At 39.7% G+C, this 25,878-nt stretch overlaps 1 protein-coding gene across 9 annotated transcripts in view; it reads right to left on the bottom strand.

Moving 5' to 3' along the window:
* Positions 1–25,878, bottom strand: part of UTRN (utrophin) — a 460,160-nt gene that overhangs the window by 395,604 nt on the left and 38,678 nt on the right. For 6 of the 9 annotated variants that reach the window (XM_033093589.1, XM_033093581.1, XM_033093608.1 and 3 more), the window contains one exon: positions 25,607–25,760. The exons of 2 other annotated variants lie outside the window; for them this stretch is intronic. In XM_033093589.1, the coding sequence (XP_032949480.1) occupies positions 25,607–25,760 (154 nt within the window). Of the gene's footprint in view, positions 1–13,437; positions 13,571–25,606; positions 25,761–25,878 lie in introns of those variants that run through there. One more of the 9 variants, XM_033093615.1, reaches the window with a different exon arrangement.

The following is a 25,878-nucleotide window of genomic DNA, read 5'->3' as shown; positions in this document are numbered from 1 at the left end:
CCAATCAAATTATAATGTTGTATAGGGTTTTTTTTTTTTTTTTTTATTTTGTCTTGTTTTGTTCGTTTGCTTTAGGCAGGGAAAAATTCCAATGGGACCTGTTTCGTGACTATTGTGCATCGCTACCCATCTGCAGTTATTCCTACCGCACGATCAAATTCCTACCAGTTGACTTAGGCCCCAAAAGCTGTCCTGGGAGAGGAGATTTAAGACCCAGCTGGAAAGCAAGCAAGTACCAACACAGGAAGGAACAGGACCCAACCAGGCCATCATCCCTCAACCATCTCACATCGCACCAGTCCTGGGAAAACCAGGCTTTCAAGTGTGTCGCTTTCAAACGAATTGATCTTTAGAATTTAAAAGTTACAGCGGTTACATCGTGTGGCATTTCATGATACAAATGGACATACGTATATAAATATAAAACTAAGAGCTGGGGCAGTTTCTTCTCCAAGTGGGAAAAGTAAAAGTGGACAGACTGGAAGCCAAACTTTTGCAACCGGCTGATTCAAAAGCCTAGAAAACACATAGAAAAGACACAAAACAGAAGAGAGCGCGTTTCATGTGCGTTGGTGTCTCTATTTTTAAAGTACTACTGTATTTTCATCAGTTATTGTGAGACTATTAAGTTCTTTTGAAAAAATAATAAAATTCAGAGTGTGTTACGTACTAAGAAACTACATTCAAAATCCCATTTCAAATAACGAACCAATACGATGTAAAACTTAAAAATCAAGCTATTAAAGTAGGCTTTTAAAGTAGGTACAACTAATTCTTTACCACATTTCTTGGCACAACAAACTCATTCTGAACAACCTGGCACACAGTAAGTCCTCAATACACCTTTGTTTTCAAATGCTACTCACAGTGCAAATTCAGCCTCACAGGTCATCTATGGTACAGTTCCAATACATCATTTGATCTAGTTGAAATCAATTTTCATAGCATATAAAAAATAATGTTCCTTTTTGTGGTTGTTTGTTTCTTTTCTGCCTTGTTTCAAAACTACGGAGGTGTAATGCAGACCTTTGAACCACATCTTGGCCAAGTTTAATTTGAACAGGCACTTTCTCATGACCTTCAAGCCTGTGTTCAACAATGAAATCATTTGGCTTTATATCCTATTCGGTTATTAATCACAAACAACAAAGGAAGAACTTTCACACGGAAAATGTGAACCTGTGCTGGCGCGCATTCACAGTTGGTCACTCTGGGTTGCATTCACTCACAGCGAGGGCCATGGAAGACGCTGGAATACCCTCAGCTTTTTAAAACCTACATTCAACATGCTGCTGGCACAACAAGAAAACAGCTACGGTGCGTGACTTTAAGACAAGTGTTCCTGGAGGCCTGCAGTCCAAAGAGGGTGCCCTGAAACACTGCAGCTGGGTGACGGGCAGATGGGAGGGTGGGAGGGACCCAGGGTAACAGGTGCTCAGGGACAGGCTGATCCCTTACCCTCCCTGAGAAGGACGTTTCAGGAAGCTCCTGAGAGGCAAACGTCTCCCCTGGCGTGGGTGGCCCACATCAGCGCCTCAGCATTCGGACCCCACTCATTTAAAGAAATTTAGCCCTTCTAATCTAGCCAAATCGGACTTTTTAGAAATCAGCTTCATCGAATGAGTTGATTTTTTTTTTAATTAACAAGGCAAATATTTAAAACTCTATTTATTTTACTCATTTTCTTTGTTTCCATTACTATTATTATTGTTGGTAATTTGGCCTTTGTTTTTATTCTTTAAATTGGAGTAAGGAAGTGGCAGCATAATGACAAAAATCCCTGGAATCAACCAATGTAAAAGGCACCTCTTTATCAGCCCTGCAAAGCCCCTTTTAGCAATCAGAAATAGACCAATCGGGGCTTCCCTCAACTCCTGGATGGTTTTAACTCAAACACAGACAGCCCTCTAAGACTAAAACAGACATGAAAACTACTGTTGCCCTGCCTGCCAAATTGGCAGAGCTGCAAGCCAAAAAAATTTCCCAAGGCATTAATACTTATCTCAAAAACAAGGCCAAAATTAGGAAAGCAACAGATGAGGATTTGTCTTTCTTCCTAATATTAGTCAGTCTCTCTGTGGAGAAAGCCACAAACTGAAAACTAGACCTTCTGAAATCCAGCAGGCCCTGAGAACTCCGTGGTGTGAAAGAAGTCACATCAGGTGGGGAAACTGAAACCCACCCTGCCTGGCAGGGCGGAGACTCTTCCCTGAGACACCCTGGGCAGCAGCATACAGAGAACATTTACTTGTCCAAATTGTCTCTTGAATCAAGGAGGCTAAGCTCCTCTACACCTCTATTACTCCTATACAGACAGGTCTTCAAAAGATTTCTATGCTCTTGGCCTGATTTTTCCTCTTCTTTCATCAAGCTCAAAGTAAAAAGTCAAGATGTTAGTTGGCTAGCCCAATGACTTCTTTCTTTACCCAAAGATACAGGAAATATTGAAAGGAAGACATTTTGATGACATTCAGGACATCAAGGGTAATACAACAACAGCTCTGATGGTCATTCCAGAAAAAGAGTTCCAAAATTGCTTTGAAGGGTGGACTAGGCGCTGGCGTCGGTGCATAGCTTCCCAAGGGGAGGACTTCGAAGGTGACCATAGTGATATTCAGCAACAAGGTATGGAGCACTTTTTCTAGGATGAGTTCACGAACTTAATTGTTCAACCTCGTAAGTCAGAAACCCTAAAATTAAACCTCTTGTCTCAGAAATTCTATTTCTAGGCACTTGTAAGAAATAAGTAACTGAAATGAAGAATGATCCCAACAACAATAATAGTAATAGCAAATTTTACGTAGCACTCACTAGGGCAGTGCCAGGCTGTGCTAAGTGTTTTGTATCAGAGCTTCTCAACAGGGAGTGATTTTAACTGGGAGCAACTTTGCTCCATGGGAGACACTTGGCAATGTCCGGAGACATTCTGTTTGTTACAATTGGTGAGTAGAGGACAGAGATGCTGTTAGACACCTACGATGCACAGGACAGCTCCCCCAGCAAAGATTTACCTGGAACGAATGGCAACAGAGCCGTGGTTGAGAAACCTTGCTTTAAACCTATTCACTTATATAACACTCAGGACAACCCTACAGTAATTATTTTTGCTACCTCCATCTTACAGATCAATAAAGACAGTTTCTCACTGCACTGTTACACTGTTATCCATAACGTTGAAATACTAGGAATAAACTAAACTCCAAAATACAGGGAAAGAGCTTAATAAATAACAGGATAACTCCTTAATAGAAACATGTAAAGTACTTATGAAATAATATAAAACTAAAACACCAGGACAAAAATAATTAAAAGTATTGCACAATTACAAGTACTTTAAAATATGAATGTAAAAACCAAATGGAAAATAAGACATAACAGTTACTAGTGTGTTAAGACAGTAAGTATAATAAGGGATATTTTTTGTTTTCTAATATTCTTTGATAGTAATGTGGCTTTTAAAAGAAAAAACACTCAACAATGGAGGTAAGAAATTTGGAATTTTCTTTTAAAAAATCATTTTTTTTAATGAAATAAGGAATATCGTATTATAACAACACAAGAGTTAAAAGGCTAAGAAGATAGTTAATATCAAGAAATGTGAAACACAGATTTCCATCGAGCAGCAACAAACGTTAGCACCTCAAATTCTGAAGTCATAATATTCCTGTTCGGTGTAAGAAAAAAATCATCTAGATTTTAAATCTACTTTTCTTTCTACCTTTTAGTTATTTCATGGCTCACTATCACCTAAAGAGAATAGGCTAAAAGAATCAAATTTCAATTCACCTAAGTCTAATTCATTTTAGCAGCTCCATTATATAAGGTAGTTTAAACTATTGTTTTAAATGTATTAATAACAGGAATGTGAAGTGATAATAACATTATTACTTTTGTTAGTATTAGGAGCATGTACTGAATGCTTCCTATATAAATTAATATATACCGAAATCCCCACAATATCCACAATAGGTAAATGCTTTTATGGTCCCCATTTTTCAGAATAGGTCATAGACACTTTAAGTTAAGCCACTTGCCTAGATTATACACAGCAAGTAAATGGAAGTATCTGAATTGAAATTCAGGCAGTCTGACTCCAAAGCCCAAGTTCTCAAATCAAAATATAAGTGTGCCTGAGAACCAGATGTGGGAAGGAGAAGATAGGCTCTACCCTTCCTCCTCTCCCTGCAGCAATGCACTGATCATATCTGCTATATGGGATGTAAAACCTGCCTTTGGAAGTATGTTTCCTACTTTGACTAGACATAACAATCAAGGATTCAACCAAAAGAATTCCATATTTTAAATAATTTTAAATTACTAAATTTAAATTTCATTATCTCATATTTAAATATTTTAAATAATTCTTTTTATAATCAAAAACAGCTGAGTAGATTCAAAAGCAAAAACAAATAAGGCTGTCAGAATTTCCACAGGAAGTCCTGCGATCAATGATTCTAACATGGGGGATTTCATCTGATCCTCACTCATATCCAGCGGATATTCTGTTCCCATGGATGTGAGGATTAAAAAAAAAAAAAGCCTATATCCTGTTAATAAGAAAATGGATACCTTAGAATAAGTAACAAGGAACTCTCTGCTTAAACAATTGAAGCATCTGTTTCTACAATGCTGAAGAGGAATGGATAGGAAGGTTAAATATAAAACACTACTTGTAGATACTAAATTGTTGGGCTTCAATGTCTGTCTTCCAGTCTCACCTACCCAGTATATTACAAAATGCAAAAGGAGGTCACTGAAAACAAAATGCTGTGATCTTCTGAGATCCCTGAAGAGCAGATTAACTTAACAAATAACAGGGATCAGGATTCTAATAACATATCATCACGGGGACATGAAGGGAATTTGGCATGCGCCCAACAGCACAGGCTCCTGGCCTGGCTGAGCTGCTATTAACTCACAGCAGGCTATCGCTGGTGTGATGGAGGCTGGGGGAACAACTGGTCTCCAAATTCCACACCCACAAGCTATCTGAATGGGCTCTGATATCAGAAAGGAAGATGGCAGGTGAGAAAAAATGAGAAAAGGGGAAAACACCTCCTCCATGATAGAGCTTACATATATCTTCCCACCATATGTGTGCATCTCTGACAAATGGTGAGTAAACATAACCTTATTTTTAATACAAATGGTGATATCATCATATAAAGAAATCCTGGTATGTCTTTCTTAACTGTATGCTTTTTAACTTACTAGAAATAAATAATTGAAATGAAGGAAGATAACAGTAATAAAAATAATAGCAAATATTTATACAGCACTTATGAGGGCAGCGACAGGCTGTTCTGCATGCTTTCTATCAGGGGAGGTGAGGAAAGAATTCCTGGAAAAGGTGTACTTGATAAACCATAGGAGTGAATTGTTGATGATCTAACAGCAGAATAAACCAAAAGGACACACCCAGCATACAACGGGGATGGCTCCGTCCCAAAAACATTTACAGTGCTTCCGAAAGAAAGAACTTGAACACTGGCTACCGCAGCTGGAAACAGCAGTGCAGATAGCCTAACTCGGGCCACTCCAGGGCCAGAAAGGGGCTTTGTTTCCATTCACTGCGACCAACAATATATGCAAACAGGATTCTAGAGCCTGATGGGATGTTGCAACCTAGAAAACAAAACCATACTGCCTTCCTTCTCCCTGCAGAGTCACTTCAATGGAAGAGCTTTTTCACGTACTAATGTTTTTTTTTCCAATTTTTGCCTACTTTAGTAGCAACATATAGCGAAATAGGACCCAGGCTGCTTGGCTTTGAGCCTTTTTTTTGGTGCTGCTCTTTATTTTTTCGTCTCCTCTACAATCACCAGACCTCATCCATTGTCATCGTGTCAATTTTCAGCAGCACTCAAGCTCACTACCCTTCTAATTGACCACCTGAGATCTAGAAACTAAATACGTAAGTGTGAATCAAGAAAACAGTCATTAAATGAGTACAGAAGGCACTTCCCTGATGTCCCTGCACCGCACACTCCAAAGGACAAATGTCCATGGAAATCTAAGTGCAGTCTGCAGGGCATACACAGAGCTCTGGGCTGCCGGTGAGTAGAATCTCTAAGTTAAAAAACCAGATGTCAAACACACCAACAACTATAACAAGTCAGAGAAAACAGCAGGTCTAAAGAAACATCATCTAACTCATTTGTTCTGGACTCCTTTTTTTTCTTCCTTACTTTTAATTCTTAGCCTTGTGTGGCAGTTAATGTTGACAGAAAACTGAGCCCTGCTCTTTTTAGAAACAAAAAGCGATGAGAAATTTTAGAAAATTACAGGGAAATCAATGCTTACTTTCTTCCTAATACCAACCCAATATACTAAGAATTGTTCATCATATAACGCCATTTGTTTATCATAGGCAAATATTACCTACTGAATGATTTCCAAATTGTGAGAAGCAAATGTCATTTTTTTATTGCAGTAATCAAGGGGTAGATTTACCTTCAACACCCACCATTCATTTTTATTTAGATTTTATTACTTGGAGAAATTTTTATAGCATAAAGCCTAGCAACAAATTCAGTGACTAAACACAATACAATCTCAGGGACTTTTTTTTTGTTTAAATAGGGCACACAATAAATTAGCCACAAAATAAATTCTCATCACAAAACAAGATTCTCCTTGTAACAGCAAAAGAAATGGGTAGGAGGGAGGTGGATAGATAAGAAGGGTCCAGTGGGACACAGAGGAGGAAAACGCGAACTGTTTCTCAAAACACTTGTAAAATATCCATAACTTCTCAATTTAAAATTCATCACTGTGAAATGCACCATGATTTGTAAAATGCATATGAACAAAGATAGAATGTAATAGTTCTTTTATAGAATTCGCAAGGGCAGAGATAAAATATAATAAGTATTTTCATTTCATGTTAATTTTTTTCTCCTCTATTCCTAAATGTCCCATAAATCACATACATACATACACACACACACACACACACACACACACACACACACTATACTTTTCCTCTTCCTCCTGTAACACTAGTAATTCAGAGTTACACTATAAATATTTATTAACTGACTAAACAGCTCTCGGAGAGTATTGTCAAATACCAGATTGCATGGGTGGGTCAGAGTTATCTAGGGAGAAAGTGAATCCACTGGGGAAATAAATTTCTTCTGTCATACACAATCCAGGAACTACTAACTCCAGAAAGGAAGTTATTTCCTAAGAGTTAAAACAGAAGCTAAATGCACAGAATCCAGGAGTCCAACAAGAAAACAGGCCAAGTCCAAAGCCAGGAGACTCACGCTGGCAGTAGATTCCTAGCGAGGGTCTGGTGGGACCAGGAGAAAAGGGTCAATGTTGGCGTGATAGGAGGAGCTGGCTCTCAGAGGGCCAAGAGGATCGCTATCTGATGAGGCATTTCCATTGATGATAATGCGAGTGACCTGGAAGAATGTGTGCAAGATGCCTATCTTACAATTGCTGTGTAGCCCAGCCTCTCCCAGTATCTGGATCAGTGGCATCAAACTGAAATCTATCATGTTTCCAGACCATTATGACAGCTCTCCTCTATTTGGAGAACTAGTCCTCTCTGCAGACTAAATAAAGCTTTTTATATAAGGCACCAAAAGGCAAATAGGTCATACAGTACAGAGTCATACGGGAGGCTGTGTGCCCTTTCTCTCTGCTTGCCTTGCTTGCTTGCAAACAATAAAAACCTTTCTGAACAAATGACAGTGAACTTTGAAACCAGCAAAACATTTCGGGCACCCTGCCACAAAAATATTCTCCAAGCAACTGCAGGCCATTTGCTATCCTATATAGCGCTATATTTCTTGCCATGTACTGGATCTGTGGTTAAATGAGCCTGGCATAGAATTACAGCCTCGATGCTTTGATGGGAAAAACCACTAACAGACCTACATTGAGGAATGAGGACAAACGTAAATTTTCAGCATGATGGAGCATACGGAGCCTCGTTTAAGCTAATATCTTCACTTAACATCGAAGCTGTGTTCTTTTTTCCTGCACTAACTTGAAAGTCTCTACCAACAAAAACAGCCACCGTTGATTATAATCCTTCCTGCCATTTGCCAAGTACTGTGCAAAGGATTTTAGATGCATACACCTTTTAAGACTTACAACAGCCTCCTTATCTCCAGTTTGCAAATAAGGAAACTGAGACTCAGGACGCAGCATAACTGGGATTCAGCTGTCTCTTCCTGCTAACCCTAACACGTTCCACAGATTACATGGAAAATGAGATAGTCTATAATCAACTCTGGTTTACCATCCCTATGAAAATAATGCGATAAATTATTTTCAAATAATAATTAGCATGGAAAACTTACTAAAATAGTGAGGACACCTAAACAATTACCAACTTTGGCATAGTTTGGGATAATGACAGCCTCAACACTACCCAAAAGAAAGAGGGAAAATATAGAATGTAAATCTAAAGACTCGAACCTTTGCCCTAGCAAGCCAAACGTCATGTCTATCTTTTAAAAATAGAAGGTAACTGTCTCAGAACTCAAAACAAACTCAAATAAGTAGGCATTCAAAATCTGCCATTTTGCAGGAATTTCCTTCAGAATCAGTTAAGAGTTTAAAAGTCAAACATCCACACAACAGAAGAAAATGGGCAATGCATGGAAAGGCAATACACTGATGAAATTTTTCTAAACAGCAAAAACATATGCAGAAAAGTTCAATTTCACAAAAAAAAAAAAAAAAAAAAAAAAGGAAACACAAGTTCCAACAATTAAATTCCACTTTTCATCTCTCTACTCTTTGTGGATAGCAATTTCACAGTAAAAGCGTATTTGCCCCAGCAATTACCCAAATGAACTAAGATATGATGTGTACACAGGTCATTATTTTTAATAATTTGTAAAAATGGGATGGCACTACTACAGGTTGGTTTCAACTTTGATTCAGAAAGCAAAACTGTGCTTGTGGGAACTGAAATATAAAGCTGTAAATTTGTATATTCATAGAAAAAAATGTGGCAGGACAAACAAAACTATTAACAATGGTTACGGAAGGGGAGAGGGAATGACAATTTTCCACTTTATGTATTTTTTTCATTCTGCATTGAATTTTTTTAAGAAGGAGCCTGATGACTTACGGTATTTTTTTTTAAGATATTTTAAATACAGTATTAAAAACTACATGAGGGATCAAAACATTTGTACGATAAAATGGTTCTTTAACATGAGAGTAACCCCAGATGGGGGCCACACCAATTCCTGTCCAGCTCACAATCCAAATTTCAATACTCTCTGTTTTGGACAGAAAGCTTGGCCTGTGTTCCTTTAGTCCTAGACTAAAATTTCACTTCGGCACAATGGTAAAACTGGGCTATGACTCATCTTCCTCTCACAACAATGAAAGTTCTAGTTCAGTGGGAAAAAACTACTTGAGTTGCCAGCGCACTGAACCGTTCAAATCAAGGTCAAAATATTGGGGCAGGAGCGAGGTGTCACTGTGCCCAGATCCTATCTAATTCTTGTGCCAGTCCTTTCAGGGGCCCTCCGACCAAATCCTAAATCTGCAAATGGTCAGAATAGGAAGCAGCTGGAGTCGTCGAAATAGGGGTCAGAGAACCCAAATGAAACATGAAACGGCCCCGGAATCTGTGTCATGAGCATACCTTTCAAGTAATGCCACGGAAAAACACAACTAAAAAGATGACCACTTCAGCTGAAACATATTTTAAGTACTATAATGACAACTACACATGTTGATTTCCTATTCCTAGGCTCTAGGTAACAGGCAAAGCTCTTTATCCACTGACTAGATTTTTATAACTTTTATAGAACTTATTACTCCTTTTCCTGTTTTCCTAGAACTGCTACCTATAGCTTTCAAGGTGATTTAAAATGTATGACATCATGAATGATGACCATGACCCCAGAGGGAATTCTGCTGGTGGGGAGACCTGTCTCAGAGGGTCAGCCCCGTACACAGTCCATAGCAGGAACTGAGACGCAGGGCCTCAGGTACAACTGTTCAGTCCCATGTTGCTCATACTTCTCATTTTCCCAAACTCTTTTGTTTCAAACAAATGACTCTGTCTCTACCTTCTTCGCCCAACTTAATAAGTTTCTCTCTCAAGCCTCTGTAAATTACATTCCACCTATTTTGGAATGATGAGCTGGGCAGGAATTGGTGTGGCTCCCATCTGGGATTACTCTCATGTTAAAGAAGCATTTTATTGTGGTCTTCCTAACAACCAACTCATTTTCTTTATAAACAGTAGGCTCAGCTAAAAATTCACAAGCCCGGAGAAATTTTCCCAGGCAAACCTCACCACACTCGGATCTAAATTGTGTTCCTTTATTCTGCCAGTCACCTGAAGGGTCAGGCAGGCCCTAGTATCTGCCAAAGACAATCACACTCCTTCCTTTCAAACTCATCTGTGCACGAGTCATTTCGGGAGATCCTCCTGGTTGTGTCCCGAACCGGCCCCACCTCTACATTCACAGACACACACACCCCAGCCCCTGATGCAATTCTTGTTCTCCACCTGCCTTGCTTCATGAAGACAGCACCCGCCGGGAGCCTTGTCTCTTGTGAGAGGTCTGCTCAGCATCCCCGAAGATTTGCCTGTTCCGCTGTGACTCTTCCAAGAGCTTCTTCCCAAATGATAGCTTATCTTCAGACGGGCCATAATCTTCAGACGGGCCTCATATAACATAACTCTCTTACGTCAACACAGACCGGAAATTAAGAGATCCAACCCTCTTCCCACTTTCCTGTTGCTCAGAGGAATTTATTCGTCCATTCCACAAGCAGACCCTGAGCCTTTCCTGCACCTGCACGCTAGGCACACACTTAGGTGCTGGGTACCATGGCGACAAAGCTTCCTTCCTGTCCTTCTCCTCATGGAGCTTTCAGTCTAGTACGGAGCCAATAACATGACCCCGTGCTCTTCCACCTTGAATCCACATTAGAAGCACCAGGATATTTTTGAAAAGCTTCAAAGTCAAGGCTTCAGTCCAATGAAATCAGGATCTCCGGGTGTGGGGCTCTAGCACTTTGATGATTCTATAATGTGGAGCCAAGGTTGAGAAGCATTTAACCTGTCCCTCTAAAATGGAAACAGCTGACATAGGAGCCTGTCAGCCAACAGGAAGGCAGGAAGGATGGCAAGAAAAGCAGGGCCTCCCAGGAGTGGCTTCCTGAGCAGGGCAATTTCTTGATATAAGTCATCTGTGCATTAGCGCACGCCTGCAAGTCTTAGAATGCTTCCAAATAATGTCTCATTTCACATGTATTTTCAAGCCTTTTTTTTTTTAAAGAAACTTTGATCTCCCTCAATTAGATTATTTTTAACATTTGGTCATTGTTGTACACAGATATCAAAATTAAGAAAGGAAAGGAAATCTTTAACAAAAGTTTAGGGTAAATATCTTAAAATAAAAAGATTCTATATCAAAGAAGGATAGATAGATATATAAATAGATAGATGGATAGATATTCACATTTCACCTTACTCAATTTTTCCCTGTTACATTTTAATGGGTAGCTGAGGCAAACACACCAAATTAGATTTCCACACTGTAGATGACAAGATAGAACAAAGAACTGACGATTTCAAAAAAATAGCAGAGAAAGACAAATTTTGAGCAAACATGTATTTTAAATCTATTCCATTTCATTACTTGTTTTATTATTTAGGTTCTGCAATAGTCATTTGAAATATCAACCTCTGCATTGTCAAAAGTTTAATGCAAAACACTTACGGTTTCGCTTATGGTTTCACTTTCTACCTTACTATAAATAAAGGAGTCATCCCAAAGTTTAATCTATAAAGAAGACCAAAAACGGCGATGTGTTGCAATGGAATATTCCATCCATAAAAATGTGTTTTTTTATATCTTTATGTCTAATAAGAGCACTAAAGAGATCTACCCTGCAAATACAAGAAAATAATCAGTTCAGTAACAACTGAAGAGAGCCTAGAACCTTGTGGAATTTGAAATCATGTACCCATTGGTTTTCCATTTTTATTAAAATAACATGCCCTGAAGAAATTATTTTTTTAATGCTATTTTCCTAAAGCCTTTGCAATGGTCAGAAGGCAGGAAAGAATTCTGTCTAAATGGACCAGAATTCCTATTTAAATCTGAAATCTACTTGTTTTAAAGTTTGCTGACTATTTAAAGGTTTGTTTGTGTTTTCTCTTTTAATTGTCACCTGATTTCGACCACCATAATTACCTGAGACCCTTTGTAGCAAGACAATGAGATACAAACTAGCAAAACAGGGAGACTATTAGTGCCAGAGAAAGAAAGAGGATTGAGTGAGAGTCACAGAGTATCTTTGCAAAGCCACAATACTGCAATTGCTATGCCAATGCATGGGGTTTTAATTCATGTCCCTGAAAGGTATTTTTATTTTCTGTTGAGACCGCATGTTCTATAAATAAAAGAGAAAAGTAACAGCCAAAGAAGAGAATTATAGCACACTGATCTCCTATTATATTTGGTGTAGAAACCAAATTTGCAAGGAAAATATGGGCTGCTCCAGTCATTTCACTTTAAATGCACTCCATAGGGACGTGCATTTACCACCTCATTCATATAGACTTAGGAAGGAAAACATTAAGAGGGAAAGAGTAATTCCAAAGGAAAGAAAAACATTTTTTTTTCATTCTAACCAGCTGAAAAGTTTTCCCATAGAGACAATATTCAAGTGTGAAATCCAACAAAACACATCATTTTTTTTCCTCAAAAAGCTTACTCCTATGTGACCAGTACACGCATATGTACATTGAACAAGATAAGAGTCATCTGAACTCATCGAGAAAAAGAGGTCACCCTGGAAGTAAACTCCAATCATGGAAAAGTACATGGCCACATGTAATGTCAAATTATGCACTGACACTTCTCCAGGACAAGACTGCATTAAAACAAAAACCTCTTCACTTAACATTCCTCCCCCACAAAACAATAAGCATCCGATTCTCCCTTTTGTCAGCTCTGAACGATATATTTTCAAACGTAAAATATCTGGTTAGCCAAGACTATAATCAAATACAGTATGGAATAATCTCTATCATTATTCTTATAGCACAGAGGAAACTTTCTTTACACGACAGTAGACAGTCAACGCGTAAGAAGCTGCTTTGAAAATACAGGGAGGTAAAGTGAAGCACACTTGTCACAACAAAGTCATGGTTCCTTGAGTGCTTTTTCCAAATAAGCCAATTTCTGGCAAATTATCGCCTTCTGAAGAAAAGGATGAAGCAGACAGCATTGGTCTCCACTATTTAGAGTCCACAATAGATGTGGCGTCAGGAAGAATAGGCTGGTCTGTTCCTGCCACCAGCCAGGCCCTGCCTTCAGCAGCTTTGTTACTTAACAAGTTGGGCTCAGTAAGTGACTGAGAGAGCCCTGTCTCTGTGGACGTCCTCTTTTCAAAACCTCCCAGGCGGGGAGTCACGCAAGATGACAAACTTACCTGGCAATTGCTTATAAGCCCGGCGAGCTCCTTGCCCTGGAAAATCAAATCTGCACTTTTTCCAACGAAATGCAGTGGCTGCTGGGCTGCTCATCACCTACACTTGCTTGAATGACGAGGAAAAAGATGCAGAGGAAGTGGACAACAAAAGCAGCTTTCGAACTGCACACTGGGATGTCCTGTGTTAGGGTGGCTTTTCTTTTTCCCATGAGAGGATCTGACTAAACTTAACCCAATCTCCTCTAAATACCAGACAGGAAGTTACACTTACCAGTTAGTGAAAACTCCTTAGGTCTTTAGGAGTGTTGTTTTTTTTAATTTTTTTTTTTTTGGTTTTGGTTTTGTTTTTCTTAATTGTCATAACTAAGAGCCTCTGAATATTTCTGATCTACTACAAAGAGATGATAACTTTGCTTCCTGTTTTGACAGCCAGCTGGTAAGGGACACCTCCACCCACCTCTCTACCCACTAGGTATATAAATAGAGGCTTTTTGCCCTGGCTATACAACTGGGATGAAGAGTTTGGTTACATATTAACTATACTTCAAAGAATAAATTGGACTGGTTATTTCACTTTAGTATGCATATATATCTTGGGGAAATGAAACGCAAAAGGATATTTTCTTAATTCCTTAGAAATTGCTACAGTGGAAAAAATTAACTTAACCACACAGAATTCTAAGATAGGTAACAATTTTGATTCATATTTCCAGACTATTTTGCTCTCACTTATACACATGTAATCTATATACCTATAACAAGCAAGAAAAATCATTACCCATGTTACCTCACCTGTTCTTTTTCTCGCCTTCTTTGAAATAGAAACTTCCTACTCATCAGCAAATATTTTCAAAGAATATGTACCTTTATCAGGAAACAGTGTTTAAATTAAAAAACATCTCCTTCCCTGGTACTGACTAAGGTATAGAAAAGAGAAACAGTGAGTAGCTGGCCCATTCTCCTCCTCTTTATCTCTGTATTTTTCCAAGATTAGAAACTGCATGACTCTGGCAAAATACTCCAAGGCTCAATCTCCAAATCTGTAAAATGGGAGTAGTGACTTCACCTGTAGTCTTGTGATGTAAGAGAGGTGTACAGTAATACAGATTATGTCACATAATCAAAGCCCAGTTAATTTTTTGGTAACAGTTTTATTGATGTATAATTCACATTGTATGCAGTTAACCCATTTAGAGAGCATAATTAAATGATTATTCATATATTCACAGAGTTGCGCATCGATCACTTCAATCACTTTTAGAACATTTTCATCATCCCAAAAAACAGTCACGCTCCAGTTCCTTCTCTCACCCCTCCCCCAACCTCAGGCAAACCACAAAAATCTACTTTTTGCCTCTTCTGGGCATTTCATAGAAATAAAATTATAAAATATATGGTCTTTTTTGACTGGCTTCTTTTACTTAACATAATGTTTTCAAGGTTCATCCATGTTGTAACATGTTTCCGTACTTCAGTTCTTTCTTTGGCTGAATAATATTCCGTTGTATGAACATCCAACATTTTATTTATTCATTCATTAGTTGATGGGTATTTGGGTTGTTTCTACATTTGGGTTATGAATAATACTTCCATGAGCACTCGTGCTCAAGTTTTTATGTTGACATGTTTTCACTTCTCTTGGGTAGATACCACCAGGAGTGGAACTGCTGGGTCATATAGTAGTGACTTTATGGTGAATATTTAGAAGAATTGCCAGACAGTTTTCCAAAATGGCTGTTCCCACTAGCAGTGCATGAAGGTTCCAACTTCTCCACATCCACAGCCACACTTATCATCTCTCTTTTTTATTATAGTAACCAACCTACTAGATATAAAGTGACATCTCATTGTGGTTTGAGTTGCAGTTCCTTCATGGTTATCAAAGCCCAGTTTTTACCAGTAGCCCCAAAATGTCTGCATTTTTATAGGCTAAATACTCCCACTTTGGGCTTTTATAGGGCTAAATACTCCCACTTTGAATATTGAGAACAACCAGCAAGGCATGAAGACCACTTGATCAGAATGGATATTGGTTACAGTGCTAAAGCAAGATCTGGAAGTTGTAGAGCTTTAATAGTGGCTATTTTCAAACAGGTATAAGAGAATGTCGACATTTGGTATAGTTGTACAGATTCATAACAGCTAAATATTGCGGGCCTTCTGGTAAGAAGCTACTAAAGCAGTTGTCCCTTCTTGCTCTACCAAAGCGCTGCTTAAGAAAACTTATAAAATGATGAGATTCCCAGTGGAAGTATGACATTTCAATCGTTTCTAACCAGTTCTTCCCACCTGTCTTTCTGTATGTGTCTTCTTCTTAAGTAGAGGCAGGCCCAATTAAAACAGCCTTTTATAAGTGAATAGCCTCATTATTTACAGGAAGAAATTTTAGACCCAATGGATCTGAAGATTGAAGAGCTCACAAATTTTGAAAGTAGCCAAGAGGGGCAACATATCAGGACCTAGACACTAGCAATATTTCCCCCTTCCCTCTTAAAAATGTGATATTGGAAGAAAGGTAGTACCTATTCTAATTCAAGGGCTTAACCAATCAAACTCAAAACATCTAATCTAATTCGGAGGGATAATCATTTTTTTCAGACTACATGATGCTTGAACAAATTCATATACAATATTAATTATCTCCTTCCTAAAATATCTTATTTTAGGATTTTAATTTTTTAATCCCTAAAAACACTAAACAGAATAAAATCTACATAAAGCATAATAAAAAAATACAAAAACACTACAAGCTATAATATATATTATATATATATTATACAAGCTATAATATACAATATATAAGCTATAATACATATATATAATATCTTTTTTCCTTCTTCCAATATAAGGCCTCAGGCCTTGCAACATGTACTAATAATATGATTCACCCATCTTCTAAGAAATTTTCCACATCCCAAGGCTGCACCATGTAATCCATTGTTTTCATTATTTCTTGGCATACAACTAACTATGAGACTGACCGCTGAACTTTCCTGTGTCAAATAGAACTTTCCATTGTGGGAAATCTCTAAAACATTCATATTAAGCTAAGTGGAAATGTCATCCTAGTTCAGGAGCAAATATGGTCTGTATCAACCAGTATAGCTTCTACACTAGATTCTACTTAGAAAAGACAAACCACTGAACACACATACAAGTACCAAAGCTTCCTTGGAGTTTCAGTAAATACCTGACCGTGAAGAAACTCAGAAGCAACGGTGAGTTTATCGAAGTTATCTGAAGGTTCTTCTAAGAAGATCTAATAGAAGGGCACTTTTTAACACTGTTCTGTAGTGTCGGGACCCATTCTCCATCCACAAACCCCTTCTTCTGCTAGATTCCACGGCGGGCCTCATTTCCAGTTCTTGTGAAATCAACAGACCATTTATGTTGCAAGGCTCTGTCTAGGGTATGCACGTTCTTATTCAATCTGGGGTTGACAGCAGTAATCAAATTTTGTACATACCACTAGCTCTATTATAGCTCAACAGTAACTGGCTGCCAGCTTCAGTCTGCTCTCATCAAAAAGGAAAGAAAGCTTGGACTGCAGAGAGAATTTCAGAACAAATCAGCTGACAGGACAGGAGGTGGTGCAGAAGTGAGAGAGCGAAGCAAAGTCACTTGGAAAGTAATCCTCTCTCCAATGGGGAGACACACATACGCACAGCAGCATCAGCACAGCCACGAATTGTCTTCCTTCCTTGTTCTCTGCAAACCCTCTAGGCTTTGAGCATCTTTTTATAACTGTCAGTCCTAACTAATGAACCTACCTCTAATCCAGCTGAGCAACAGACAAAAACTAGAGACAAACACCCTCCAGTCCCAGGGAGACCAACTACAAGGGAACACTGGAGTTACAGCACTTCCTGTGACCTCTCCAGACACAACTGGTTTCATTTTGTAACTCCTCTGTCTGCACTTAAGCTAGAATCAAGCATTTTCCTCAGATCAGAAAAATATTAAATTCATCTTATGATTAAAAAAAAAAGTTCAGCTTTAAAAAAAAAAATGGAGAAGGAGTGGTGGAAAACTTTGAGATTTTACTGCATTTGCATTTTTAGACTTCGAATTCTCCAAGAAAACCACACTCCTGCTAACAGATATTCTCTACTTAAAAGCAGCATAGCTGATGCCATTTCCTGGTATAACAAAGCAACTTTTTTTCTCATTTTTTTAAAACTTGAAATAATTTTAGATTTACCAAAAAACTTGTAAAAGTGGTACACATAGTTCTCCTATTCCCTTCACCCACCCAGCTTCCCCAAATGTCGCCATCGTTACAAAGCCAGAGAATTAGCACTGATGCAATACTATGAACTACTCTGCAGATCTTATTCAAATTGCTCCAATCGCCCCCTTTTCTGCAACATGATACAATCCAAGATCCTGCATAAAAGCAACACTTTAAAAATCCAGGATACATCCTTTCTAATAAATCATGCATTATCTAATGAACATTTCTGAGTCCCCCAAAAGTTCTGTTTCCCTTTATGCTGATGAGGTAGTGTCATCATTAACCACTGAATCTTCCAGGCTAGAAATGTTCTTTCCCTCCATAATTCTCTTCATAGCTAATCTGTCAGTCTTGTCACCTTATCTTGTAAACATAGCTCAAATAGTTTCACAATCCCTTGTCCAAAATCCTCGGGTCACATGTGTTCCTGAATCAGAACTTTTCTCATCTGAGAAAAGTTACGCAGCACATCAGCACATAGGCCATATATTACATTTAAAAAAACAAAACAAAATAAAACAAAACAAAACAAAAAAAAACAGTGAGACCCAGAGAAATGTCCCCTAATTAAACACATTAATACATCTGCAGCAAATGTGTGTATTTTATGAATGGTAAGTGGGATAAATAAAGATTTTAAAAAGCATCCCAGAAATTCAGGTCAGATGTTGCCACCAAATGAGTTCAGGCCAAACTCAGGTTTTACTGTCCACTGAATTACGAAGAAAACACCTTTTGGTTTCCAGAGCTCTCTTCGGCTACTATAACTGCAAGTTTGGGGTCCTGGACCTGGACCTATGACATCCATGGCCTCATCCGTCTCTTGCCCTTCTTCACCATGCCCTCTTTCACTCCTTCTCCTGGCAAAATAACCTGTGATGTCCCCTCTGCCTCCAGGCTCTCTCCACTCCAATCCAAAACCACCCCACCCCCACGAATCCCCCAGAATGATCTTTCTAAAACACCTACAACTAACTCCCTGGCTTCAAAATGCTTAAAGATTTCCCATGGATGGATGTGGGAGTCTAATCTTCGTGAGATGTACACTGCTCTCCACCATCTGAGCCAGCTCCCCTGACGGTACAGCCCATCTATACACAGCATTACACCCAAGGAGAACACAAAAATGGAAAAGGCCTCATCTCTACCATCAATATTATCACAATCTAATTCCTTCTCTTTAACATTTTTATCAAAGGAATTATTTTTTGGAATACAACTTCTCCAATAGTCAAAGAACATGTCAGGATTTTTAACCCTTTTCTTCTCACTAGGAAATTCTACCTTAGCTCTTGACCACGTTAACTAACATTACCACCACATTACTAACAAAATCCCACATGTTGACTTGAAAAGCATTTTTCACATGATTTTAACAACACATGTCTAAAAATACTCACTACACTAGGGTTGGTATGGTGAAAACAATTACGAAAAGCAAAAGCCAGGAAAACTTTTCCAAAAACAAGCAAACCCAAAAAAGTAATGTCAAGGATGGTATTTAATGGGCTGCGTGATTTCTCATGAGATTGTTTTTCCAAAGCACGAAGATATAAATAAAATCTGAAATCATGCCTTTGTTTCCATATTAGTATATTAATGGGACTGAATGACATTATAATCAACAAAATCATGTTAGAGAGAGTTAAACAAAAATCCCACCCCCCCCAGAAGAGTTGAGAATTTATCCCGAACCACGCACAGGCTGACCTCAGATGCAGATTTGAAGGAACATGCCAACAAAAGAGGAATGAAACCATATTTTAAATATTATTGGTTTTATTTTCTAATGTGTGAACAAAACACCTACTTGGAATGATGAAAGAAAAATTCCTACAAGTTGTATTTAAGGATCAAATTATAACCTTTCTTACAATTATCTCGGGAAAAATGCATAAAAGTAGTGAGATTAAGAGGTAAAAGACAGTGTCACTCTTAATGAGAGGGGTAGAAAGAGGTTGCAGATGCGCAGACACCAAGAGAGGTGAGGGGGCCTCTGAGCAGGAAACTTGGGGTTCCCTCCCACCGTGACCCTCCTCTGTGTGGGTGTCTGGGGGTGAGGAAGGGTGGGGGGCGTAAGGGTGTGTCAGGGGTTCTCACAGGCGGAGTTGCTTCCAAACAGACTACCAACTGCCTGGAACCAACAGAGGTGAGGCAGCCGGTGGGTGATGCCACTGTGTAGATGCCAGGACCCAATCTGCCAGGGCTCTGGAAGGACCCTGCAGTGCCCGCTGCTTACAGTAGGGCACCCTGGGACAGCCTCTCCAGCTGCAAACATCTCCTTCTAACAGACGGATGGAAAGTCATTGCCAGTGTTCTTCCGGGAGCAGGAATAGTTATTTACAGAGATATTAAAAGAAATGAATAAAACACAAATGCTTTAAAAAGAAAGATGAATTTTAAAACATTATTAAAAAGGAAAGGAAAAAGGGGGTGATTTTTCTGAATCTTCTACATGTTCTGTTTTTATCAGTAAGGTGAAAACTAAACATCTTTTCTCCTTTTCCTTCATATTGCCATCCCTTCGCGCACTGCCTGGCACATCGTAAGGACTCCATAAAAGAACACTTACTGAAAGAAGAGAGATGAGCAGATGGGGACGACACAGAACAGAAGCAGCAGCGACCAGGACGGTGCGAGGAGGCCCGGCCAGCTCTCATACCCAAGAGCACAGTGCATGCGACCCCCACCCTGCAGCAGAAGGGAGCTGCCATGGTCCATGACGAGAGCAAAGTGAAAAACAACAGCTCTGGGGCCAACTCAACAATCTCCCCACTGCAGAAAGGGACTCCACAGGGGACAGAGAGCTGTGCCAGGCGAGAAGGGCACTTGCAGGTTTACCAAATGATTAATTTGGAAATAAAAGTGCTGTGCAATTAGAGGCAACAGCCTCAGCATTCTGCTGAACTATGGAGCCAAGGTCAGCAAGTGAGTTTTCTTGAAGTGCAACTGCTGGCCTCACAAGGAAAACTTCTCTACTTTCTAGACGGTTCTAGAACCCTCAAGTTCCACGGGAAGGTGTGAAGACAGAAGCATGGGGATTATTCTTTGTTATCAGTGAAAACATCTAGTGGGAGAAATGACCTAAGTGTCCCATAAGGCACACGGCTTGTGGATCAGGGTATGTCACTCACGACACTTTGTCCCTTGGTCGCCTGCAGTGACAACCTCAATCCAATGTCTTTCCAATGGAGTTCTTATGCCCTTAGGCGAATCTGAGGATGCTGGCCTTCCAGAAGGTCGTGTGTATACTCAGCCTGCAGCAGAGAACACACACAGATAGCCCTGTCTGACCACCCACATCCCACGTGCCATCTCTCTCCACTTGAGAACGAGGCATAATCATTTACTCGCAGCAACTTAGGGCTGAGAGTGGGGAGAAAATGAAGTAAGAATTACCCAGAACAGATGCCGAGGAACTGACCAGCAGGCTTTTAAATCAGTTATGGGATTTCTAAGATGATACAGTTGCCAAGAGGTAACCAGGTGAGGAACAGAGAATGCAAGTCAAGGGTGTCACTCAAGAATTTATTAGCCATGGGACTCAGCAACAAGGTTCACGGTTCCCGGGCTCCAGGCCCGGGGAGGAGCATTTGAGACAGCCTGTCTGCTAAGTGGTTTGTTTACTGAGCGCCTACTCTGTTCCACAAATTGCAGTAAAGAGAACCAGTTCCCAGGCCAGGCAACATGACGCAACAGCCAGTGCTATAGAAGGGAGTGTTGTGACACTTGCTCTCACTGCTTCGGGGACCAGGCTGAAGCACTGAGACAGGCCGGAGCCTGCAAAGAGAAGCATGGAGAGGGAAGAGGGCGGGAGCAAACACGATACAAGGAATGCACAACTAGCCTACTATTAAAATACTCTGAGAAGTCACAAAGAACAGAGAAGAAGATGGGAGAGTGGCACTTGGAAACAACACCAGAAGGTCCAACGAAAGAGAAAACAGTGACGCAGAAATCAGGGAAAGCAAAGTCAGGCCTTCTTATTCCAGGGGGGTGCCTGATGCAGCCATCCCGGAGTTGGCAGGTCTGGACCATTTACGTGCTGTTTCACACAAATCGCCCCTTTCCATAAAAGTCTCTCCTCCAGAGAATTTCCATGAGTAAATTGGTCTACCTATGAAAGTATAAATAAAGCAAATACAACAAACTTGGTTTTAAATTAGGAGTTTGGACTAAAATAACTTCCCGGCGGTTGCCAATTCAGGAGAGCGCTGGAACTCCCAGTGTTCCCATTGGAACATCAGTATGTAATTTGGTCGTAAAAGCTGACCAACTTTCGGGACCTCTGAACTTGAAAGTTCTTGCACATTTATTTTCATTGGTGCCTGCAAAATACTTACAAGTTACGCTCTGTCAATACCTCAGTTCTTATTTGAAAAATGAGGTAACTGAGGTTTGTTCACACAGAGTGAAACACCCAAATTCATGCTGTGGGTGTTCTTCACGTCAGGACCAGCTCTCAGCTCCCAAACCAACAGCCTTCCCTTCCACCCTCTCGTGGGACTTCCAGAGCAGTTCCCTGGCTTTCAGAGCTCTGAAGCTCAGAGATCTGAAAGTTACTTCTTCTGAAAGTAAATGATACTGTACAATACTTCCTCTCTTCCTCAGAGTCATAGCCAAAAATCAGATGACACCAAGAGGAAACGCATGTTCCTCAACAGCAATAAGATTCCAGGTATCAGGTAGCAGCAGCAGCTGCTGAAAGCTGGTCCCACCCCCACCGCAGTCCCCAGCTGGCACAAACATAAGCCTGAGAACCTGAGGCGTCTCAGATGAAGCTTTCAGCAACAGAACGAAAAAAGAACCCCACACTGCCACTCCCGAGGGCATTAAAATCATAGCCCTGAAGGAACAAGGTGGTTCCTCTTCACGGGAGTTACTAACCTGACCCCCTCCGCACCGGAAAGAGGGGGCAGGAAAAGGAAATGAAAGCAAGTGACTCTAGGCCGTGAATTTCATATGCAAGAATAGCCAGCAACAGGTGCAGCGTTCCGGTGAAATGACAACTCCCCAAACGTCTTTTGCCTCCACAGCACACAACCCAAGCACGGAAACCCAACACTAGCAATGATATCAGAAGTTCAAATCATCATGTTCTCACCAGCAGCAATTGTGAAAAAAATAAAATAATGAGCCAATGGACCAAATAATATTTTTCTGCTGACACATGACTTCTTTCACATAGTCCTCTCCTAAAACAGTTTACTCTAAAATAATGCAAATGTTGGTCATTAAATATATATATATATATATATATATATATATACATATATATACACACACACACACACATATATATGTATAGATATATCTATACATATATATGTATAGATGTTATATATGTATATGTGTGTGTGTATATATATATATATATAAATGCCTAGTGACTAGCATAGTGGCTGGCACAGAGAAGGCGGGAAATAAATATTTACCAAATGAATGAATGAAACAAACAAAAAGTTGTCTTCACAAATAGTAATAACCAAAGTTTTACCTTCCGGGTCATGTATGACTGTATTGTTTCCCATGTCTCCAAAAAGAGAACAAAAGGTTGGAGTCAGAAGCCAAGAGCACGACATACCGCCAATGAACATTTCAGAATGTGCCAAGCACCCATCCTCTGGCTGAAGCCCTTTGGGATTAAGCGATCTATGCAGGGAATTCTCACTTGGAGAAGACCAAATGGGAAAAACAATCATAATCATTTGAGCGATCTACCTTCCTTTCAATATGCCATTTCAGATTTTTGTTTCTTTCAATATGCCATTTTACATAACATTCTCCACATGCCATTACTATAGAGTTTACAAAATAACTTTTGTTGTATAATCTTTTCAACATGACAAAAATAATCCACTGATTGTATCTTATAGAAAAATGTCTTGTGTTATATGTGACATGTGTAAGAAAAATTTAAGTGTGGCTAAGATGGAGTTGAAATGAAGCCATTTTATGAGCTATAAAAACTGACAGAAGGAGTCGGGGAAATGGCAATGAAACTGAGCTCAGAGATGAAGAATGTCTGTTATATGAATATTATGTTAAAAAGAACATTATCAGTGTGAGAACATCACTAATTCATATAACATAAAGGGTTCAAATAATGATACGAATCATAAGAATAAGGTTTCAGAGCACAGATAAGAATATATCATCAAAATTATCAGAAGATGTCAGAGAACTGAGAAATACAAATAAAAATATAGTGTAATAAATAATTTTACAAAATTACAGTGAAGAATAATTCAATGTAATGACACTCTTCATTCAATTTTCTTTAAATTCATGAATTTCTCTTTTGTTTATAACAGTATTAAGTATTCCCAGTAAAATTTCTCTCATCCCTACGTATGTATGCAATTTAAAGAATCCTTAGGTTTTTCAAGTCATTCCTTCCAAGATCCAAGTAACTCTCACTTTCTTTTACCTCAAGGTAATACCCAAAGATCTTGAATAAAATCCTTAGCTGAGATTTAAGTACCTAGTTAAGAATTCGCTGAAACTTCAAGGAATAAACTGGAATAGCAAATCCATTGAGTGTTTTTTAAAAATGACATCTTTCTATTCATTCATTCATTCATTCATTCATTCATTCGCAAGGATCCATCACCCCTACAGGCCAGGGGTTGTGTCAGGCACTACAGACAGAGCAGTAAACAAGAAAACCTTGGTCCCTTCACTTCCAGGGATCACAGTCTGGAGACCTACCAACAACAAAGTAAACAAAGCAATTAGCTTGTGACAACTGTGCTGAAGCGAGCAACAGGAGAGGTGGGTGTAGGAGCTAATAGGACGAAATCTATTTCAGATGGGTAGTCAGGACCGACATCTTGGAAGAGGTGCAATTTAATCTGATGCCCAACCCCATAAAGAGTAGAAGGGAGCAGCCAAGACCTGGAGGTGCGGTATTCCTGGCAGAGAAAAGAGGGTGTTCCTGGCGCTACAAGCCAGATACAGGTGGGGCGATGGGCAGAGAAAGAGGAGGTGCCTTATACATACAGAAATGGCCTCTCACCATGTGATTCACCCACCACACCTTTGGCTTTACACACACTTTCTCCTCGGCCTGGAATCCCTTCCTTCCATTCTCTCCTCTGCCACCTCTAAGGTCCCTCCTCTGAAAAACATTCCCTGACCTTCCAAGGAAGACCAAACCTCTAGGAGTTAATCCCTCCTAACCTGTGGTCCCACAGCACCTATTACGTGCCACTACCATACCTCTTGCCACACTGCATTGAATTGCTGTGTTCAAGGGCCTATAAGCAGGGATCTTGCCTTGTTTGTCTTTGTTTCCCAGCAGTCTGTCATAGAACTTGGCACCAACAGTTATGCAATAAATGACATGTGAGTGAGTGAACAAACCAAGAGAAGAATGGACAAATTAAGGGACGGCAGGAGTTCCACCAATGCTAATTCATGACTCAATGTCGGAGGTTTGGAACAGCACCATGGTTACAACTCATTAACCCATTTATAGTTTGGAGGGCAGGTAATTTCTATCCCCATCTGTGTTTCACACAACATAAACACTTTAGGGCAAATCTTGTATCACAGAGGAGTGACAGAATAATTTTCAGAATATCGTCAGACATCAGGACCGATCCATTCATACGGGACAAGGATGCATTAAGGGCCAGGCCCTGTGCTAGGCTCTGAGGCTGACAGTGGCCCTGAACTAAAAGATCTACAAGGCTAGTAAGGAGAACACATCTTATCTCCAAAAGGAGGTTAATAACTGACATTGTAAGATTCTTCACACGTAACTTACTTCTTTCATAATATTAAGACGTTTTCGTTTCGCAAAAAATGCCAACCAAGGTCAACCAGAGTACGAAATCATTTAGAATCTGTTGAGTCATGCCTAGGTTTCCCTTCTACAACCAATGGACCAAAGGTTAAGTAACCACGGCATTCTAAGCGAGCCTTCTTTACCTGCCTGTGGCTCTTGGACGTCCCCATGTGTGGAATCAGATGTCACTTCCATTTCCCGTTGGCTCAGCATGTCCTCCAAAGGCCGTTGAGATTCACGAACCAACCATGCATGTTTTCTAAAGTCACAAAGGTATGCACCATTCGGCTGGACGTGCTTTGATGGAGTCAAATTGAAAAACAAAGTGAAACAGTATGGGAACTGTGGAGAGAAGAGTCCCTCCCAACTGCCCCGACCAGAATGGTGACATTCCTGCTTCTGTGCACACCCAATC

This window comes from Rhinolophus ferrumequinum, chromosome 3, assembly GCF_004115265.2.
Source record: "Rhinolophus ferrumequinum isolate MPI-CBG mRhiFer1 chromosome 3, mRhiFer1_v1.p, whole genome shotgun sequence".
Lineage (NCBI taxonomy): Eukaryota > Metazoa > Chordata > Mammalia > Chiroptera > Rhinolophidae > Rhinolophus > Rhinolophus ferrumequinum.
Note: the sequence above shows the minus strand (reverse complement) of the source record. Positions and strands in the feature narration are given on the sequence as shown.